At 47.3% G+C, this 23,425-nt stretch overlaps 1 protein-coding gene across 1 annotated transcript in view; it reads left to right on the top strand.

Annotated features, from left to right (window-relative positions):
• Positions 1–6,933: 6,933 nt before the first annotated feature.
• DBH (dopamine beta-hydroxylase) overlaps positions 6,934–23,425 on the top strand; it is a 31,967-nt gene continuing 15,475 nt past the window's right edge. The window contains exons 1-2 of the mRNA XM_068098472.2: positions 6,934–7,284; positions 8,601–8,747. Of these exons, the coding sequence (XP_067954573.2) occupies positions 6,934–7,284; positions 8,601–8,747 (498 nt within the window). The remainder of the gene's footprint in view (positions 7,285–8,600; positions 8,748–23,425) is intronic.

Genomic DNA, 23,425 nt, shown 5'->3' with positions numbered 1-23,425 from the left:
GGTAGCTCTTGCAACTGTTGATGTCAAAGTGCACGAGTCTACCATTAGAAAGAGGCTGCACAAATTTGATCTACATGGGAGGTGTGCCAGGAGGAAACCTTTGCTGTCCAGAAAGAACATCAGGGAAAGACTAAAGTTTGCCAATGAACACCGAGGCAAAGACCCGCAATTCTGGAACAATGTGCTCTGGACAGATGAGTCAAAGGTAGAGCTATTTGGCCACAGTACCAGAAGATATGTATGGTGAAAACCAAAGACAGCATTTGACCACAAGAACCTGATACCAACCGTAACGCATGGTGGTGGAAATATTATGGTTTGGGGCAGCTTTGCTGCATCAGGGCCTGGGCAGCTCACCATCATAGAATCCACTATGAATTCTTCATTGTACCAGAGGGTGCTTGAGGATAATGTGAGGCCATCTGTCGGAAAGTTGAAGCTCAACCGAAGGTGTCCCTTGCAACATGACAATGACCCTAAACATACTAGTAAATCCACCAAGGAATGGCTGAAAAGAAAGAAATGGAGGGTTCTGGAATGGCCAAGTCAAAGCCCGGATCTAAATCCCATCGAGATGTTCTGGGGGGATTTGAAACGAGCTGTGCATGCAAGAAACCCCTCAAACATTGCATAGCTGAAAGAATTCTGCATGGAGTGGGCAAAAATTTCTCCCAGTCGATGTCAGAGACTGGTAGACAGTTATAAGAAACGCCTACTTGAGGTTGTTCCTGCCATGCTAGAGCATGACATCATCGAACCCAGTCAGAGCAGCTGGAGTTCGCCTATTGTACTCATACCAAAGCCCGATGGTTCCGCAAGATTCTGTATAGACTATCGAAAGGTGAATGTTGTAACCCGCACTGATTTGTATTCCATCCCAAGAATTGAAGATTGCATAGACAGGGTAGGTAGGGCGGCTTATGTCAGCAAAATAGACTTGCTCAAAGGTTATTGGCAAGTACCTTTGACTGACCGGGCAAAGGAAGTCTCGGCCTTTGTGACTCCAGATGGCTTATATCAGTGTAAGGTAATGCCGTTTGGGATGAAAAATGCACCTGCTACCTTCCAAAGGTTAATGAACCAGGTTACAAGGGGTCTTCCAAATTGTGTAGCGTTCCTGGATGATGTCATACTGTACAGTGATACATGGCAAGACCACTTGAAACATCTCAGAGAACTGTTTGTTAGACTTACCGATGCCAACCTTGTTGCAAACCTCAATAAAAGTGAATTTGCCAAAGCTAGGGTTACATATCTCGGTCACGTTGTTGGTCAGGGTCAAGTATCCCCTCGACAGGCCAAGACCCAAGCGATTGCCGATTTTCCTGTCCCCACCAAGAAGCAAGAATTGCTTCGGTATCTCGGTATGTCCGGGTTCTACAGGAAATGTTGTGCAAATTACAGCTCGCTCGTGGTATCCCTAACCAACTTGTTGAGGAAAAATGAAAAATTTGCGTGGTCTGAATCCTGTCAAAAGGCTTTTGACAAATTGAAAGCTATTCTGGCCAATGAGCCAGTATTGGCCACTCCCGATTTTGGGAAGCCATTCAAACTAGCTATAGACGCAAGCAATGTTGGTGTGGGAGCTGTACTCTTTCAGGATGATGCGTCGGGTATTGAAAAGCCAGTAAGTTACATCTCCAAAAAGCTGAACAAACATGAAAAAGCTTACTGTACTATCGAGAAAGAGGCCTTGAGTCTGATTTTGGCTCTACAGCATTTTGAAATATATGTAGCAAATGGCTCAAGCGATGTTACCGTATATGCTGATCACAATCCTCTGGTTTTTCTGGAAAAGTTCAAGATGACGAATCGATGCCTTTTCCGATGGGGGCTTTTAGTACAGCCGTACCCCTTGAAAATTGTACATATTTCGGGTCGAGATAATGTCATTGCAGGTGCTCCATCTCGAGCTTAAGATTTTTTTTTTCATGCCCCTGCATATGAGCTATGAAGCCTGTAAATGTCACAAGGAGAGATGGCTATTTGTTTATTGCACTGTTATGCTGGGTTAAGTTTATGCTTGCACTGTTTATCCTGCCTTTGTAAAAGAAAACTTTTCTTGGGGTAAAGTTTTCTTCTTTAAGGGGGGGAGGTGTTACGGTTTGTGACCTTTTTCTTCTTCCTCCCCCCACATCCCCCTGTGAGTTAGACCAAGTGGTTTGGACCATGTGTATAAAGCCTATGATTGGCTGTGGGGCGGAGGAGTGGCCAGGAAGGTGATTCAGAGGAGTGAGTGGCCATTTTGGAGGAGGGCTTATGGCAGAGTGCTTTTTCGGGGGTTGTAGAGTGTCCAGCTGCAATCTCTCTACCTGAAGGGTGACGTTGATCGAACTCTTGCTTCCTACCACTGGGGCCTACTCGTGGACTTGCCTACTCCTACCCTCTCATGCTGGGCCTGCCTTGGGGCCTACTGTTGGGCCTGCCTTGGGGCCTACTTGTGGACTTGCCTACACCTACCCTCTCGTGCTCGGCCTGCCTTGGGGCCTATTGTTTCGCCTGCCGTGGGGCCTGCCCTGGGGCCTACTGTTGGGCCTGCCTTGGGACCTACTCTTGGACCGGCCTACTCTTGGACCGGCCTACTCTTGGACCTGCCTACTCTTGGACCGGCCTACTCTTGGACCGGCCTAATTTTGGACCGGCCTACTCTTGGACCGGCCTACTCTTGGACCGGCCTACTCTTGGACCTGCCTACTCTTGGACCTGCCTACTCTTGGACCTGCCTACTCTTGGACCGGCCTACTCTTGGACCGGCCTACTCTTGGAACGGCCTACTCTTGGACCGGCCTACTCTTGGACCGGCCTACTCTTGGACCGGCCTACTCTTGGACCGGCCTACTCTTGGACCGGCCTACTCTTGGACCGGCCTATTCTTGGACCGGCCTATTCTTGGACCGTCCTACTCTTGGACCTTCCTACTCTTGGACCTTCCTACTCTTGGACTGGCCTATTCGGGTTTTTCCCTCTTTTCTCCCTTCTTGGTTTTATGTGTAGGAAGAGATTTTCGTGTGATAATCCATAAATAAAGACAGTGTGATTGAAGGCTTGGCTTGGTGTACTTCAGGCCGTAACACGACAAAGACCCTTAAATACACAAAAGACCCCGGAGACCCATTTAAGACCCTTAAATACACAAAAGACCCCGGAGACCCAAAAGACCCCGAAGACCCAAAATACCCCAAAGACCCAAAACACCCTGAAGACCCAAAACACCCTGAAGACTACAAAGACCCTTAAAGACCCTGAAGACCCAAAACACCCTGAAGACCCAAAACACCCCAAAGACCCAAAACACAGTGAAGACCCAAAACACCCCAAAGACCCAGAATACCCAAAAGACCTTGAATACCCAAAATACCCTGAAGATCCAAAACACTCAGAAGACCACAAAGACACTTAAATACCCTGAAGACCCCAAAGACCAAGAAGACCCCAAAGACCCACAATACCCTTGAAGGCCCTGAGGCTAAAAAATACCCTGAATACCCAAATACCCCGAAGACCCAAAAGACCCAGATGAACCAAAAGACCCTTAAGACACAAAATCCCCTGAAGACCCAAATAAAACCTGAAGACCCCAAAGACCCTTAAAGACCCTTTAGACCCAAAATACCCTTAAATACCCCAAATAATCAAAATACCCCAAAGACTCTTAAAGACCCAGAGGAAACAAAAGACTCTTAAGACCCAAAAGCCCCTGAAAACACCATAGACCCAAAAGATCCTGAAGACCCAAAACACCCCAAAGACCCAAAATAACCTTAAAGGCCCAGAGGATCCAAAAGTCTCTGAAGACCCAAATGGCCCTGAAGTCCCAAAACACCATGAAGACCCCAAAGACACCGAAATGGTCAAAGATGCCTATCCCTCTGAGAAGGCAAATTGATACTTTTGTCAAAACGTCAAAGGTCAGCATCACTTAAATCATCAATTTTCATCAAATGGACCTTAAATTGAAATTTACCATTTGAGTTTTGTCATTTACCATTTCAACAAGGCTTTATTATGATAACTAGTGTGACTCGACATGCCTCACCACACGTCGTTTCAGAGGGATAGGCATCTTTGACCATTTCAATGTCTTTTGGGTCTTTTGGGACTTCATGGTGTTTTGGGTCTTCAGATTGTTTTGGGTCTTCGGTGTCTTCAGGGGCTTTTCGGTCTGAAGAGTCTTTTGTTTCCTCTGGGTCTTTAAGTCTTTGGGGGTATTTTGGTTCTTTGGGGCATTTAAGGGTATTTTAGGTCTAAAGGGTCTTTAAGGGTCTTTGGGGTCTTCAGGGTGCTTTGGGTCTTCGGGGTCTTTTGGGTCTTTGGGGTCTTTTGGGTCTTCAGGGGATTTTGTGTCTTAAGGGTCTTTTGGTTCATTTGGGTCTTTTGAGTCTTCGGGGTATTTTGGGTCTTCGGGGCATTTGGGTCTTCGGGTTATTTTTGAGCATCAGGGCCTTCAAGGGTATTTTGGGTCTTTGGGGTATTCTGTGTTTTTGGAGTCTTTGGGGTATTTATGTGTCTTTGTGGTCTTCTGAGTGTTTTGGGTCTTCAGGGTGTTTTGGGTCTTTGGGGTCTTTTGGGTCTTCTGGGTCCTCGGGGTGTTTTGGGTCTTCATGGTGTTTTGGGTCTTCATGGTGTTTTGGGTCTTTGGGAGTGTTTTGGGTCTTCAGGGTGTTTTGGGTCTTTGGGGTGTTTTGGGTCTTCGGGATGTTTTGGGTCTTCGGGGTGTTTTGGGTCTTCGGGGTGTTTTGGGTCTTCAGGGTGTTTTGGGTCTTCGGGGTGTTTTGGGTCTTCGGGGTGTTTTGGGTCTTTGGGGTGTTTTGGGTCTTCGGGGTGTTTTGGGTCTTAGGGGTGTTTTAGGTATTCGGGGTGTTTTGGGTCTTCAGGGTGTTTTGGGTCTTCAGGGTCTTCGGGGACATTTGGGTCTTCAGGGTCTTTTTGAGCCTCAGGGCCTTCAAGGGTATTTTGGATCTTTGGGGTCTTCTGGGTTTTTGGGGTCTTTGGGGTATTTAAGTGTCTTTGTGGTCTTCTGAGTGTTTTGGGTCTTCAGGGTGTTTTGGGTCTTTGGGGTGTTTTGGGTCTTCGGGGTGTTTTGGGTCTTCGGGGTGTTTTGGGTCTTCGGGGTGTTTTGGGTCTTCGGGGTGTTTTGGGTCTTCGGGGTGTTTTGTGTCTTTGGGGTGTTTTGTGTCTTCGGGGTGTTCTGGGTCTTCAGGGTCTTTAAGGGTCTTTGTGGTCTTCTGAGTGTTTTGGTTCTTCGGGGTATTTTGGGTCTTTGGAGTCTTTTGGGTCTTTTGGGTCTTTGGGGTCTTTTGGGTCTTTGGGGTATTTTGGGTCTTCGGGGTCTTCAAGGTCTTTTGGGTCTTCCGGGTCTTCGGGGTGTTTTGGGTCTTTGATGTGTTTTGGGTATTCGAGGTGTTTTGGGTCTTCAGTGTGTTTTGGGTCTTCGGGGTGTTTTGGGTCTTTGGGGTGTTTTGGGTCTTTGCGGTGTTTTGGGTCTTCGGGGTGTTTTGGGTTTTCGGGGTCTTTTGGGTCTTCGGGGTCTTTTGGGTCTTCGGGGTCTTTTTGGGTCTTTTGAGGGTCTTTGTGGTCTTCTGAGTGTTTTTGGTCTTCGGGGTCTTTTGGGTCTTTGGGGTATTTTGGGTTTTGAGGGTCTTTTTGAGAGTCTGGGCCTTCAAGGGTATTTTGGGTCTTTGGGGTGTTTTGGGTCTTTAAGGGTATTTTGGGTCTTCAGGGTCTTGGTGGTCTTCAGGGTATTGGGGTAATTAAAGGGTCATCAAGGGTCTGAGGGGTCTCAACAGTCTCAACGTAATTAATAGGGTTAATTAAGAGGGTGTTCATTTTTTTTGAAGAAGAAGAAGAAGACGTTTGAGTTGCACATAAACAAACATACGTAACGACATAACCATAATATACGTTTGTTCTATTATAATGAATATGATATGATATGAATAAGGCTTACTGTTGTACTTGTGTGATCGTGTTCAAGGGATAGTGTCATCCCTTGAACACGATCAATGGACTCCCCAATATTCGCTGTGTTCACGGTTTGAATTACGCTGATCAAATGATAAAATGGAGAAGACAAATTAATATTTGATCAAAATGTCAAAGGTCAGCATCACATAAAGTCGTCAATTTTCGAAATATTGTGTCAATCAGACCAACAGTTGCAGATAAAATTAATTTTAAAGGGAATAAACTGGACGGAAGGGACATATACACATGCGGACAGCCAAACGCTTTTCCAGACGGTATTGCTCTATGGGCTGCACCGTAAAAATTAAAAAAAAATAAGTGATTAATACCCGGATCCAGATCTTCACTAAAATCCAATTAATTCGTTCTTGTCACACACCCAACCTGTCCACCAAGTTTTGTCTGAATCCGTCCATAACTTTTTGAGATATGCTGCTTACAGACAAACTGGGGTGAATACATAACTTTGGTTCACTTTGGCTCCATCTCAGCATGACACACTTTCACAAAGCCAATTTCCGTTATCATTTTTTTTATCATATAATAATCATATAATAAACATCATCTAATAAATATACATATACATGGCGTCTCAGAATTATGTTACCCCATTTTACAAAGCTATAAATTGGCTAAAAAAATGTTCAAGACAGGAACTTCTTTCCATGGGGGAAGCAGAATATCAAATTTATTAGGACATTGTGGGCATTTTGACATGGAATGATAGATATGTACGATAGTTTCTGGGTAACATACACAACACAAACTATGGTAACATAATTCTGAGACACCCTGTATATACTTTGTCTGATTTCAGGGCACTGGGTCAGAGTAACCGAATGTTCACAGCATTAAATTCACAATTGAATTACCCTTTATCTGTACAAAACAACATTAGCCGCCCCCACAAACAGACCACCTTGTATAAGAGCAGTGTACGAGTCCTGGGTACGCCCTCTCATGCGGACAATGCTCCCATCACGCTCCCATCATTTCTCATTCTGCCATTTCAGCTTCCGTTCGCAAGAAGCATTTCTGGTGGGACTCGCGATGCTTCTCCTAACAGTCGCCATTTTTATTCTGCATTACGGTGCGGCGTCCAAGACCCAAGAGAAGCCGCTGCGCCACGTGGTGCTCCTGGGAGACACTGGAAGTGCTCGGTTGGAATGGGAGACGGATGGTCTCGGTGAGCTTCTCATGCGGCTGGTCACTGAGCCCCGGGGACGAGGTGCGCTGCTCGGCCTTTCAGACCGTGGTGCTTCGGAACATGCTGACCTCGCGGTCTTCTGGAGTGCTCATGATGGGGAGATGTTTTTTGCGGTGAGATTCAATTTTTTTCCGCTTGTTTAGATTGTCTCAGGCTCGCAGCTTTTACAAGTTTTACCTCCAGGGTATTAGTGGACATCAGTGTATTTTTGCATTAATTTTTGGAGTTTTTGGAGGACATACATAGGATGCTGTACCAGCCCTAAGGTAGGCCAATCGAAAAAATAGAACAAAGAATGGAACTTTTTCTTAATTGTTTTTATTTATTTATTATTTTTGTATACAAGATCGAGGCTCGTGAAAGAGCCAACATCAATCACAAAAAAACAAACGGACACACAAAACGTACAATAAAGGGAGCGGGAGACAAGATGGGGAGAGAGAGGGAAGCACACAAGTACAACAGCAGAGAAATGAAACATCGGAAGATCTGTGGGAGGGAGATGGCTTGGGGGGCGGGGGCATGGGAAGGGGCGGGGGAGGGATAAAACACATGGAGACTGCTAGGACTTCCAGGAAAGAAGGCGGCATTTCAAAAAGAGTGTATCTGGGGTGAATTAACGGGGATAGAAAAGATCAATGTTTTGGATGGGGGAAGATAAGAGATGGTGGTGAACAGCTGTTTTAAAGACCTGGAGGGTGGAGTGGGATTGAAGGGAGTGGGGGAGTTTGTTCCAGAGGCGGCAGAAAAGGGGAATGAAAGAGTGAAGGTGAGAAGAGAGCCTAGATTTTGGCAGTTTAACCATAAGAGGGTTGCAAGCAGATCTTGTGCGCCCTGTAGGAATATTTGAGGGACGGAGCGCAGAGAGAGCTGGGGGAGCAAGGCCGGAGAGGAGTCGGTAGAAGACAGAAAGACCACCAACCTGCCTTCGGTGAGTGAGTGAAATGCCCGCAGGAGATTCCAATGATTCTGAAAAGTATTGTTTCCTGTATGCGTTATATCAATGTTGGCTCCACCACATATCTGATGTGTCTTGGAGCACACGCATGTCATATCATGGTGGCAACTATAACTCAAATCATCAATGGAGTTCTAACCCTTGAAGGTAAAACAGCCCTTTTACTCTTTGCCATTACGCGATTACCATACCGACTGGTGTTGAGCAATTGGATGAAAGTTATGGTTACACAACCGATGTAATCCTTTGTCTGAACAACCTCCAGTATACTCTCTGATGCAATTTCCCAAAGCCACGCAATTTTGAGACGAGCATCTGCCATCGCCAAATTCTTTGTCCCACAGTGATGCAAATCAGGTGTAATTGTTCCATTAATATGACATTAACTGGTTCATTACTTTTATGGGGGAACTTTTATAGTCCGTTGTTCATTTTGTTCTCTCAGTTCCGTTGATGACTCATTTTATGCAGGACGCCTGGACAGATGGGGATGGAACGGTGCACCTGGACTCGCAGCAGGACTACGAGCTCGAGAGTGCCCAGCAATCGCAGGGTCAATTCTCCATGACCTTTCGAAGAAAACTGGACACATGTGACCCACACGACTACCGTATCGATGTACAACAGGGTTGAAGTGATTTTGATAGCAATATTGATGATTATCTGTTTGAAAACCGTTTCTTTTATAATTGTATATTATGAATAATTATTAATTATTTAATTTCAGGAAACTATTTTGTGGGAGCCCAAGTTTATCAGTTCGTACTGGATGGAGTATGTGCCATACTATTTTGAAGAGGCAATGGAAAAGTAAATGAAGCAAAAGGCAGATCTATTCGACACCAACGTGCAACAGATTAAGTCGCATACTCGTTATGCTAATGAGTTTGAAACCTCAATCCAATGGAAAGGTGGGCCAACCAAAAAGGTTTTCACTGAAGAGACAAACGGCCATTTGGAAAGGGGATTTTTTTTGATAAGGGATATTGACTTTTCCATCAATTTTATGATAGAATTTAGAGTAGTGAAGGATGGAGTTAGGTGTGTGTGTGTGTGTGTGTGTGTGTGTGAGTTTAAACTGTGTGTGTGTTTGTGTGTGCATGGTTTATACTGTGTGTGTGTGTGTGTGTGTGTGTGTGTGTGTGTGTGTGTGTGTGTGTGTGTGTGTGTGTGTGTGTGTGTGTGTGTGTGTATGTATGTGTGTGTGTGTGTGTGTATTTTTTTTAAACTGTATTCATTCTTTTTGAGCATACGGAAGAATAAGACGTCTGAATGCAAATGGATACAGACGGGCGTTGCATTTTCAGACGCTTTCCAGTTGTCCATTTGATATGAAAATATGTTTTGACATCTGATAATCCACCAAATGCAAACAGCTCTTGAAGCACACATGCATGCAACACCCTTGATAAAAATGTATAGACACACATGTGTATATATATATATATATATATATATTGTTTCGGTTTCGCGTGACCCTCCTGCCCTTACCAAGGGGAGATTAAGCCCCTTGTTCTCTTTGGGTGGTCGCAACCGAGAGACTTGAATCGCCACTTCCGGTCGGACGCGAGACAGGGTTTCAGGACGATGTTCGCACGTACCTAAGTACTCACGCCACCGCGGAAGCGGGGATCAAGTCTCGCACGAACCACGCGTAATTTGAGTACGTCCGAGAGGATGGCGTACCACGTGGTCCGTGCAGTTATCTTATATTGGAACCTGATTAGAGCGATAATTCGTACCACGCTTAGTCAATAGATGGAAGGGACGAGACAGTCGAATAGAAGGAAGAACACAGGTTTAATAATTATTATTACAATGATTGGTAGAAGGAAAAGGGACACAGGGCAGACACTTAAACAGTCTTAGCTTATCCCCAGACTCGGGCCCGTTCACACTCACAGGGGGAAATGAAGAAAGGAAATGTTCATGCGCTGAACGCGCCGACTCCGTTGTTCAGGAACAGCTCGTCGGCGTGGCCCTCCGCGGTCACAGCATGTCCCTCGATGAAAGCAGGCAGGTAGGAGGAATCATTGCGGCACGTCTCTCGAACAAAGGCAGAGCAAGCAGGCGGGAAAATATACGCGTCTCTCGCATGGCTCGGTGGTTCCTCACAGCGCTATTAATCAACGGCGCGCTTTCACTTGCGTAACTCAATAGAGAGGATCCGCCTCAAACTCAACCAAGCAATTAACTTGTTCAAGCGCCTCTTCCCTCAAAACTCATTTGGCTTCTTTCAGCACACCGCTCCTCAGAAATCGTTCAACGAGCGCCTCTCCCTTCTCATAACTTGTTCACTTCTCAAGCGCCTCGCCCCATAACTCGTTCAAGCGCCTCTCTCCTCAGAACTCAGGTGGGGGCTTTTTGCAAAGGGTTTTCTTGCCACGCCCTTAGCCCGCACCGGATGTTCTAACCACGCCTTTTGACGCAGTGCTAAGCCACTCCCATCGAGGCCTGATTGGCGGCTCAAGCTTACCGTCGGCTTCTCCTCCGCCTTCCTTCGGCCTTGATCGACTTGTTAGGCCGGCCTCATGTTATATCGCGCAAAAGCCACAGTAGCGAGGCGGCATAAGCAATGGAAGGACCTAACTTTCATTATTCTACCCTCAACGCAAAACTAACACAGGAAAAGGACTATGCTTACATTTACTAAGACATAACTGAACTATCGCGAGGCTACGTGTTGTAGTGTGACTAAACTATGAGGGGGAAATTAACCTTTATTTGTAAAAAAAAACTCAAAACCGCAACACTACCCCCTCTCCCTCGTCAGACTCGTCCCCGAGTCGAACCCAACAAAATGGTTCGACCGGTTTTGAGAAGGGTATGCAAAATTAACCTTAGTTTTACATGTGACATATAGGTGTGGTTCCCCCTAACATTTACTCTAACCCGTGTATGCGACAGTTTTAAAACACTAAATATGTCCCCCCCTATTGCGTTGAGTAGCTATCTAACAGAATCAGCCCACAACTAACCAAATTCCGGAATTTGTCAAACTAAACACATAGCCGGTGGGCAGCATTTTATATTTACAAGCACAAAAAAAACTTACTCTTATTTACAATTCTATGACCCAGGACCTGTCCTTTTTGAAGAGAAGATTGGAGGGGAGAGAAAGCACAGCAAAAACACAAAACACTCAAAATTTCATAACACTTGCTGCTTGCTTCTTGCATCTTGCTTCTTGCTTCTTCTGTGTGCCTATCAAACCGGCTAGCCCCCGGACCAGCATACAGGCCATTCCTGATCTTCAGGGCTATCTACCTTACAAATCTTCTCATCCCTAGCACACCATAATAAAAATGCAACAAAAAATGCGTTTATTGTATTTGTTTGCCAAGCAGGGCCAACCTCATGTGGTCCAACTGCGTGACATTAATGCCACTCAAAACAAGTGGTCCGAAGATGCAAGGTGATGCTGCAGAGAGGTGCTGCACAGCAGAGGTGCAAGGCCACAAAACTTGTGGTCCATGAGTGTAATAATATGCAGCAAAGGGTTTGTGGCAGCAAAGTGCTGCACAGGTGCAGCAAAGTTACTGTAAAAGGATATGGCAGCAGAGTGCTGCGCAGTTCGGCTGCACAGATGTAGCAAAGTGCAGCAGGAGTGCTGCACAGGTCGATGGTGCTGCACAGTTCCACCTCCAAAATGGTCCTGGGGTGGGGGGAGAGACAAAGCATGACCAGCAAAGCGGAAAAGACGCAATGGCACATGGAAAAACAAGGTTTTGTGGGGCACGGAAGAGCGAGCAGAGCAGGCTCGTCCCTAGCCTTCCGTACCCCCCATCGTCGGCTTACACTACCCTAGCCCTTCCTTGTATTTACAAATTCGTCTCTATGTCTTGTCTCCCATATCCCCCTCTATCTCAAATTCGTCTCCCAATCCCTCCCAGGAAGGAAGGAATGGAACAACCACAATGTCACTCTACGTCATGATGCGTCTTTACTATTCAAACAGTTTACCAAGCCTTGGTGTGGAGCTTCATCCTCCTTGGTGACTGGCTGTGGATGGTGCGAAGGGATTTCTCATCTACTAACTACTCTACTGACATTTACTTTTACACTACCCGGGGTCGTACCCTGCCAATCGGCCTCTTTAAACTATGTGGTTCTAAAAACCCGAATTCCCATTGTCCACTCTGTGGTGTCCTTGAAATTTGGGTCTCACTCCCACAAATTTTCACTCAGTGCCCTTGCACAATTTCAGGGCTGGGTCGTGTGGCTCCACTAGCAGGTCTACCTACCTGCGCACCTCCGCCACTGAAGTCGCCACCCGAGCTTACCTGCTCCTCCGACTACCTAACTGGGGAAGGCCCCTCCTGGCACTTCACCCCCTGATGCCCACCTTGGCATTGGGCAACCTGGGTCCTCTCCTGGGATCCTCGGGCCCCACTCAACAACTCACAACTACCCTAACTGGGGAAGGTCCCTCCTGGCACTTTACCCCCTGATGCCCATCTTGGCATTGGGCAACTTGGGTCCTTCCCTTGGATCCTCGGGCCCCACTCACTACCCTAACTGGCTCCCAGAGCCTACCTGCGGCCTCACCTGGCCGACAAACTACCAGTGGCAGAGTGCCCCAATAACCATACGCACCAATTAAACCACACGCCCAGCAATTCCACAGTCTCATGTACCCTACAAAGCACTACTTGCTACTGCCCGCACCACAGGTGTCAATATCCATACAAATTTTGCCTATGCCCTCTACCTGGCTTTACACTACCCACCCCGGGCGTCCGTGAATGGGTTCCATCTCCCCCCATTCAATCCTTCGCACCATGCATTCCACACCTTCTATTCCACATCAAGCATTCCACACTACTTATTCGCACACCATTTATTTTGCACACCTTTTGTGCTCACACACCTCTTTCCATACACCTTTTGTTCTTACTCCTCAAACCAATCCATTTATTCTCAACAACACAATTCCATTAGTCTCAACACAATTCCTCACACACACAGCATCATCTATCTAACTACTTCCCCTAATACTCGTGCTTCCCCGTTGTCCCGTTACACTATGCACTCCCTACGTCATTATCAACCACCTAAACTGTGTACGTCCCCACTACAGTACAGGTGTCACTACTTAAATCTTGTGTCTTCAACAGTCTGCTAATTCCCTACCATTATCCTAGCCATCCCTCAGCTAGCTTCGGTGCCCCATGGAGGTAACCATTGTTGGCACCCCCATGTGCCTATCACTGCCATCCCCCAAAACTAATGCTCATGGGCCCTGGTTGAGGAATGGTAACACTACCCTTCCTTCACGTAGGGTACACTACTCTCATCCATCCGCTACACTTGATCCTCTCCATGTGGATGTACTTTGTCATGGCTCGGCCTCGCAGGGCCGAACGATCCATTTGGGTGGTTGGTCACCTGTATGGGGTGTCTGTCCGGCATTTTCGATCCAAAGGGGGAGGTATGGACGGGCCAAGGTGCAAGGCTCCATCCCTGCGTAGGGCCTCGCGGTCCCACGCACAGCGACCCAACCGCCCACGGTCGGAGCGCTGCACCCGCCAAGGTGCGCGGCTCCGAAATCTCCTACCTCCCCTTGAACCTTGCCGTTCGCCTTTGCCGCCACGGCACGGCACCAACCATACAGTGCGGGGGCCGGGATGAATCATGCACGTCGGTCCTTGTGAAACGGCCACGGCACCGATCCCCGCCGGTCCCTGCTGCACACCACTCACCGGGGGCTCACGTCTGCTATCCGTCCCGCTAAACGCTACCCCGGTCGGTTTTGATGCTTGAGCCGCGTTCTCACACCTCGCGACCCACTCCGCACTCGCACACCCAGGTGTCACCGTGCCTTCCATACACTCCGCTACTGCACACCCTCCTTCCACACTCTCTGGTGTGCATTCTCCCTCTCTCTCTGTAACACACTCGGTCATCACACACTCTCCTTGCACATTCTCTGGTGTGCATTCTCCCTCACACACCGTACTCGCACCTGCACACCTAGGCACACTCGCACCTTTCACAAACTCCGTTACACACTCTTCCCGCACACAGTCTGTAACACCCACGGGTGTGCACTCTCCTGTTACACACCCAATCATCGCACACCCTGGCACACACTTTCCTCGCTCACGCTTCAGCGCACACTCTCTCTCGTACTGCGCACCAGTCGCCCTCATACACTGCACAATGGACCTTCCGCGACCGCCCGGGTTTCGTCTCTGTCTCAAGCGCGCCAAAAACCCTTTCACGCCAAACACATTCGTGCCATATTTCCCACTCACCTCGGGGTCCTCCTTCCCCGGCTTTTCCGCCAGCACATGTAAACCTTTATTGGGGTTAGCAAGCATGGCATCACGGTGTGAATACAAACTTTGTGTGCATTCCATTACTTTCTCCCGTGATTTATTTTCCGATTCTGCCATCTCTTCGGCCCCAATTATTTCTTTTTCTAGCCCGACGACCGCCGGCGCCCATGAAATTTTGTCTTCCAATTCGACCTTCCCCGGCACCCCCGACATTTTCGTCCCCAATTCGACGATCGTCGGCTCTTCTACAATTTCCTCTTGCGTCGCGACTTCATTAACCCCGGTCAACTTGGCTGTGCCTCGCTCAAGCTGGCTCCCCACGCGTTCCTCACACTGCTTCACCTCGTCGCATACCATTGCGACCTCCTCGCTCAACCTGCGCCCAATATCCTCCCCCGTTTTTTTTATCATGGTAACCATTTGTTCAACCACTTTGTTCCTTTCCCTGGTGGTTTTGTCCCCCATTTCTTTCAATTGTTTTTCCAATCGCTCACCCTGAGCCTTCATATCGTCCTTTTGGGCATTCATTGCTTCTTTCAATTCGCCCTGGTTACACCTTGCTTCGTCCCTCATTTTATCCATTTTTTCTCCCATATACGCCCTGAGTTGTACCATAAACAGGGCCATATCCATTGGTGCCACGGGCTCGGCCCTCACCGCGACGTGCTAGGTGCCGCCATTTTCTTCGCCAGCTACCTCCCCCTCTTCGGCTTCCTCCATTACCAACTGTCCCTCTCGGTCCTGGGTCATTAATTTCTCCCCTTCATCTACCCCCACCGGCATTCGACCGCCTTGGCTAGCGATGGTATGAATATAAATTTGGCTTTTTAAAAACTAAATTTCGTTCGCTCGTAATTTCAAGTGCGTGAAGCGAACTCCAGGTCCAATCCCACTCCCGGACACCAAATGTTACGGTTTGGCGTGACCCTCCTGCCCTTACCAAGGGGAGATTAAGCCCCTTGTTCTCTTTGGGTCGTCGCAACCGAGAGACCTGAATCGCCACTTCCGGTCGGAAGCGAGACAGGGTTTCGGGACGATGTTCGCACGTACCTAAGTACTCACGCCGCCACGGAAGCGGGGATCAAGTCTCGCACAAACCATGCGTAATGTTATTACGTCCGAGCAGATGGCGTACCACGTGGTCCGTGCAGTTATCTTATATTGGAACCCAATTAGAGCGATAATTCGTACCACGCTTAGTCAATAGATTGAACGGACGAGACGGTCGAATAGAAGGAAGAGCACAGGTTTAATAATTATTATTACAATGATTGGTAGAAGGAAAAGGGACACAGGGCAGACACTTAAACAGTCTTAGCTTATCCCTAGACTCGGGCCCGTTCACACTCACAGGGGGAAATGAAGAAAGGAAATGTTCATGCGCTGAACGTGCCGACTCCGTTGTTCAGGAACAGCTCGCCGGCGTGGCCCTCCGCGGTCACAGCACGTCCCTCGATGAAAGCAGGCAGGCGGGAGGGATCCTTGCGGCACGTCTCTCGAACAAAGGCAGAGCAGGCAGGCGGGAAAATATACGCATCTCTCGCATGGCTCGGTGGTTCCTCACAGCACTATTAATCAACTGCGCGCTTTCACTCGCGTAACTCAATAGAGAGGATCCGCCTCAAACTCAACCAAGCAATTAACTTGTTCAAGCGCCTCTTCCATCAAAACTCGTTTGGCTTCTTTCAGCGCACCTCTCCTCAGAATGCATTCAACGAGCGCCTCTCCCTTCTCATAACTTGTTCACTTCTCGAGCGCCTCTCCCCATAACTCGTTCAAGCGCCTCTCTCCTCAGAACTCAGGTGGGGGCTTTTTGCAAAGGGTTTTATTGCCGCGCCCTTAGCCCGCATCGAATGTTCTAACCACGCCTTTTGACGCAGTGCTAAGCCACTCCCTTCGCGCCCTGATTGGCGGCTCGCGCTTACCGTCGGCTTCTCCTCCGCCTTCCTTCGGCCTTGATCGACTTGTTAGGCCGGCCTCGTGTTATTTCGCGCCAAAGCCACAGTACTGAGGCGGCATAAGCAATGGAAGGACCTAACTTTCATTATTCTACTCAACGCAGAACTAACACAGGAAAAGGACTATGCTTACATTTACTAAGACATAACTGAACTATCCCGAGGCTACGTGTTGTAGTGTGACTAAACTATGAGGGGGAAATTAACCTTTATTTGTAAAAAACTCAAAACTGCAACAATATATATATATATATATATATATATATATATATATATGTATGTATATATATATATATATATATATATATATATATATATATATATATATATATATATATGTATGTATATATATATATATATATATATATATATACACATATATATATATATATATATATATATATATATATATATATATATATATATATATATATATACATATATATATATATATATATATATATATATATATATATATATATATATTGTTACTGATCGCGGTTTAGATGTTACTTTGCCGAGCGAAGGCTGCGCGACCGAACAGTTGTTCCCCGACTCACCCGATTCACCCAGAACTTTGGCCGTATCGCACCGCAGCTGCCCAATCTGGAAAACTCTAAAACGACGAAATGCAAAGAGGAAAAGGAATAAAACGAGAAGACGGACAGAAGAGTAATTGGATTTATTGTACACACAAGCAAAAAGAAAGCAGTCACGTTTATTTACAACACATAAGACGCAGGTGACACAGTGCAAATACTAGCTTATACAGACTTAATTAACCCAGGGACAGAACAAACAAAACAAACTCACGTACACAAGAAGGGTGGAAAGGCAGGAGGTGGATGGCTGGAGGGAGAGGAAGGTCCAAGGGGGTCCTGCAGCACGCTCAGCGCGTTTAGCAGCCGCCGTTCCTTCACGGCCTTGCTCAAAACCGCCGTCCAGGCCCCAAGTGGCTGTTGGGTGTTGTTGCTGCTGTGGCCTCCGCTGCTTTCCCAGGACTTGTCTGACTCGTCTGGTCCAAACCCTCAACTCTTTCTTGGTCCACTCACTCCTCACCACCGACTCCTCACCGCAACCAACGCAACCACTGACCACCACCACCGACTCCTCACCGCAACCAACGCAACCAACTGACCACCAACTGACCACCAACTGACCACCAACTGACCACCAACTGACCACCCAACGCTTCTTGCGCGCGCGCCTTTATAGCGCCTCCAGCGATCAAGCCGCCGGCCTTTTTGACACGCCCATCGGTGGGCTCACCTCGGCCCTGGTTGGTCATGCGACCCTCTGGCTCCGCCCTTGATGACGACGGGCGGGCACGCCCCTCTTCCCCGACCCGAGCACTTGTTCAATGGTGGTTTTGGAGGGGAGGTAATTGGCAATCGAGGCTCGGCAATGACGAAAGGGGATGTGAAAGGAAATGGAGATTTTGGGGATGGGAATGAAAGGGGATCTATTCTCTTTCACTGGTGCAATGGAGTACTTCAATTAATGGGAGACACAGCCTTACTCTAAAACACAGAATAAGATATAACTATCAAACAGGGGTATTCTATTATTGGCTGACGTGTATGCTTGTGGACTAATTATGGGATGCCCTTTCACCTTTACACAGCTCCGGAGGCAGGGGGCGCAGAATAAACAATAATAATAATTTACACAATCAAAAAAATATACAGTCCTCATATCCGCAACAATATACATACATACATACACACACACACACATACACACACACACACACACACACACACACACACACACACACACACACACACACACACGCATACAGTGCCTTCAGAAAGTATTCACACCCCTTGACTTTTTTCACATTTTGTTGTGTTACAGCCTGAATTAACATGGATTTAATTGAGATTATTTGTCACTCGCTGATCCAAACATAATCTTACGATAATTCACCAAATGTCCGTCTGTCTGTCCGTCCGTTCCCAGGTACCGAAAAAACGGCTGAACGGATCGTGGGTAATCCTGGGACCCCCTGGAGTAAAATAGGCAATATTGTTTCTCCAATTTCAGGTTTGGTCTCCAGCATTTTCAGGTTTGGTCTCCCCCCTAAAGTTATTTCCCCACACCTCTGACACGCTTCGTTTTCTTTCGACCTCACTGGTTGTGACGTGAAACGCAATCGGTGGATAATTCATGTCACCCAGGGACATGTCGTGCTTGCCGACTCCGTTCACATCACTTCGGGGTATACTTGACAATTTACCTCTGGGTACACTTGACATTTTACCTCTGGGTACACTTGACATTTTACCTCTGGTTACACTTGACATTTTACCTCTGGGTACATTTTTTTTTTTTTTTTTTTTTTTTTTTTGTATACAAGATCGAGGCTCGTGAAAGAGCGAACATTAATCACACAGAAAGACAAACCGACACATAAAACATATAGCATCGGGAGCGGTAGACAAGATGGGGAGAGAGGGGGAAGGACACAAACACAACATTTGAGAGCAGGGACCCAGAGACATGGAGACATCGAGAGATCTGAGAGAGGGCGAGGGCTTTGGGGGGGGGGGGGCATGGGAAGGGGGCGGTGGGAGAGGTATAAAACATATGGACACTGCCAGGACTTCCAGGAAAGAAGTTGGAATTTCAAACAAGGTGGATCTGGGGTGAATTAGCGGGGGTAGAAAAGATCAAGGTTTTGGATGGGGGAAGATAAGAGATGGTGGTGAACAGCTGTTTTAAAGACCTGGAGGGAGGAGTGGGATTGAAGGGAGTGAGGGAGTTTGTTCCAGAGGCGGGAGAAAAGAGGAATGAAAGAGTGAAGGTGAGCAGAGAGCCGAGATTTCGGCAGTTTAACCATCAGAGGGTTGCTGGCAGATCTTGTGCGACCTGTAGGAATATTTGGGGGACAGAGCACAGAGAGAGCTGGGGGTGCAAGGCCGGAGAGGAGTCGGTAGAAGACAGAAAGACGACCTACCTGCCTGCGGTGAGTGAGTGAAAGGCCCTCAGAGATAGCTTCATCGCGGGAGATTCCAATAATTCTGAAAGCTTTGGTTTCAACAGCGTGAAGCCGAGCTAGGTGTGAGGCAGGAGCACCGGCCCATAGGGGAGAACAGTATTCCATTGAGCTGCGGATGAAAGCCTTGTATGTGGTGAGGAGCTCAGGTGTGCCGAGGAAGGACTTCGCACGACGGAGGATGCCCAGTCGGCGACTGGCTTTGCAGGCCAGCTTGGAAATGTGGTTTTCCCAAGAAAGATCATGGCAGATAGTGAGACCCAAAATCTTGAGCGACAGAACTTCTTGGAGAGGATTGTTGAGAAAGTAGATGGGAGGGTTGTCCAGTCGATCTTTTCGGAGAGACATAGTAAGAGTGTGAGATTTGTCAGGATTGAAAGACATGTTCCACTTGTTTGACCAGTCTGTGATTTTGTCCAGGTCTTCAGAGAGTGAGGAGGCAGCAGACTGCCGATCTGAGGGAAGAGGAATTGAGCGGCAGAGAGTGGAGTCATCAGCAAAGTGATAGAGAGGATTTTCGAGAGAGTCAGAGAGATCATTGATGAAGACCAGAAAAAACACGGGGCCCAGAACACTGCCTTGGGGAACTCCAGCCTGAACAGGAAGAGGAGATGAGAGAAACCCATTCAGGGCCACACGTTGACGACGACTGGAGAGGAAGTCCGCCAGCCATGCATGGAGATTTCCATGGATACCAAAGGAGGAGCGTTTGGTGAGCAGAGCGGGGTGCCAGACCGTGTCGAAGGCACGTGATATGTCGAGGGAGACAGCTCTAATTTCCTGTTTGGCATTGAGGACCTCCATCCATTGTTGAGACAGCAGAAGCAGCATGTCCAGAGTAGAGTGACCTGGTCTGAAACCAAATTGATGATCAGAGATCAAGCCATTGGAGAAGAGGAAAGATTTCATATCCGAAGCAATGATGGATTCCATGACTTTGCTGATAATTGGGAGAAGGCTGATTGGTCTGTAGTTGCTAGGATCTGTTTTTGCACCTTTTTTGTGCAAAGCGGTGATGTTGGCTGATTTCCAAGCAGAAACATGTCAACATTTGACATTTTACCTCTGGGTACACTTGACATTTTACCTCTGGGTACACTGACATTTTACCTCTGGGTACACTTGACATTTTACCTCTGTGCACACTCGACATTTTACCTCTGGGTACACTTGACATTTTACCTCTGGGTACACTGACATTTTACCTCTGGGTACACTGACATTTTACCTCTGGGTACACTTGACATTTTACCTCTGTGCACACTCGACATTTTACCTCTGGGTACACTTGACATTTTACCTCTGGGTACACTTGATATTTTACCTCCCGGTACACATGACATTTTACCTCCGGGTACACTTGACATTTTACCTCCGGGTACACTTGTCATGTTACCTCCGGGTACACTTGACATTTTACCTCTGGGTACACTTGACAATTTACCTCTGGGTACACTTGACATTTTACCTCTGGGTACACTTGACATTTTACCTCTGGGTACACTTGACATTTTACCTCTGGGTACACTTGACATTTTACCTCTGGGTACACTTGACATTTTACCTCTGGGTACACTTGACATTTTACCTCTGGGCACACTTGACATTTTACCTCTGGGCACACTTGACATTTTACCTCTGGGTACACTTGACATTTTACCTCTGGGTACACTTGACATTTTACCTCTGGGTACACTTGACATTTTACCTCTGGGTACACTTGACATTTTACCTCTGGGTACACTTGACCTTTTACCTCTGGGTACACTTGACCTTTTACCTCTGGGTACACTGACACTCGGTGACTCTGGGTACACCAAAACACCAAAAGACCCAGAAGACCCAAAATACCCTGAAGTCCCAAAAGATCCCAAAGACCCAAAATACCCCAAAGAGCCAAAACACCCTGAAGACCCAAAATACCCTGAAGAACCCAAAGACCCCAAAGACCCAAAACACCCCAAAGATCCAAAAGACCAGGAAGGCCCAAAATACCCCGAAGACCCAAAATACCCCAAAGACACAAAAGACCATAAAGACCCTTAAAGACCCTGAAGACCCAAAATACCCCAAAGACCTCGAAGACCCCGAAGAAACAAAACACCCCAAAGACCCAAAATACCCTTGAAGGCCCGGAGGCTCAAAAATACCCTGCAGACCCAAATGTGCCCGAAGACCCAAAGGACCACAAAGACGCAAAATACCCCGAAGACCCAAAACACCCCAAAGACCCAAAACACCCTGAAGACTCAAAACACCCCGAAGACCCAAAACACCCCAAAGACCCAAAACACCCCAAAGACCCAAAACACCCTGAAGACCCAAAACACCCCGAAGACCCAAAATACCCTGAAGACCCAAAACACCCTGAAGACCCAAAACACCCTGAAGACCCAAAACACCCTGAAGACCCAAAACACCATGAAGACCCAAAACACCATGAAGACCCAAAACACCCCGAAGACTCAAAACACCCCGAAGACTCAAAACACCCTGAAGACTCAAAACACCCTTTTTTTCCTTTTTTTTTGTATACAGGATCGAGGCTCGTGAAAGAGCTAACATTTATCACACCAAAAAATTTAACAGACACACAAAATATATCATGAGGGGAGTGGTAGACAAGATGGGGAGAGAAGGGGAAGCACACAAACACAACATTTGAGAGCATGGACATCGGGAGATCTGTGGGAGGGAGAGGGCTTGGGGGGAGGAGGCGTGGGAAGGGGGTGGGGGTGGGAGAAGTATAAAACACAAGGACACTGCAAGGACTTCCAGGAAAGAAGTTGGTATTTCAAAAAAGTGGATCTGAGGTGAAAGCTGGGGGAGCAAGGCCGGATAGGAGTCGGTAGAAGACAGAAAGACCACCAACCTGCCTGCGGTGAGTAAGTGAAATGTCCTCGGAGTTAGCTTCATCGCGGGAGATTTCATCGCGGAAATCGCATCATCGCATCACATCGCATCGCATCATCACTTCATCACGGAAAATCCCCTGAACACACCGAAGAACCAAAAATACCCCAAAGACTCTTAAAGACCCAGAGGAAACAAAAAACTACAAAGACCCTTGAAGACCCTGAAGACCCAAAATACCCTGAAGTCCCCAAAGACCCCAAAGACCCCAAATACCCAAAAACACCCCAAAGACCCAAAATACCCTTGAAGGCCCTGAGGTTCACAAAATACCCTGAAGACCCAAAAGACCTTGAAGACTCAAAAGACCCAGATGAACCAAAAGACCCTTAAGACACAAAATCCCCTGAAGACACCGAAGACCCAAAAGATCCCAAAGACCCAAAACACAAAAAACCCTGAAGACCCAAAAAACCATGAAGACCCCAAAGACCCTTAAAGACCCTTTAGACCCAAAATACCCTTAAATACCCCAAAGAACCAAAATACCCCAAATACTCTTAAAGACCCAGAGGAAACAAAAGACTCTTAAGACCCAAAAGCCCCTGAAGACCCCGAATACCCAAAACACCCCAAAGACCCAAAACACCCTTAAAGGCCCAGATGATCCCAAACACTCTGAAGACTCAAATGGCCCTGAAGACCCAAAACACCATGAAGACCCAAAATACCCAAAAGACACTGAAATGGTCAAAGTTGCCTATCCCTCAGAAACGACGTGTGGTGAGGCACGTGGGGCGTGCCGAGTCACACTAGTTTATTAAAAAGTAAAAACTGAAATATCACATTGACATAAGTATTCAGACCCTTAACTCAGTACTTAGTTGAAGCACCTTTGGCAGCGATTACAGCCTCGAGAGTTCTTGGGTATGATGCAACAAGCTTTGCACACCTGGATTTGGGGATTTTCTGCCATTCTTCTCTGCAGATCCTCTCAAGCTCTGTCAGGTTGGATGGGGACCGTCAGTGGACAGCCATTTTAAGGTCTCTCCAGAGATGTTCGATTGGGTTCAAGTCAGGGCTCTGGCTGGGCCACTCAATGACCTTCACATAGTTGTCCCTAAGCCACTCCTGTGTTGTCTTGGCTGTGTACTTAGGTCATTGTCCTGTCGGAAGGTGATCCTTCGGCCCAGTCTGAGGTCCTGA

This window comes from Myxine glutinosa, chromosome 13 (assembly GCF_964187855.1).
Source record: "Myxine glutinosa chromosome 13, kmMyxGlut1.1, whole genome shotgun sequence".
Lineage (NCBI taxonomy): Eukaryota > Metazoa > Chordata > Myxini > Myxiniformes > Myxinidae > Myxine > Myxine glutinosa.
This window is presented reverse-complemented; position numbering and strand designations above follow the sequence as displayed.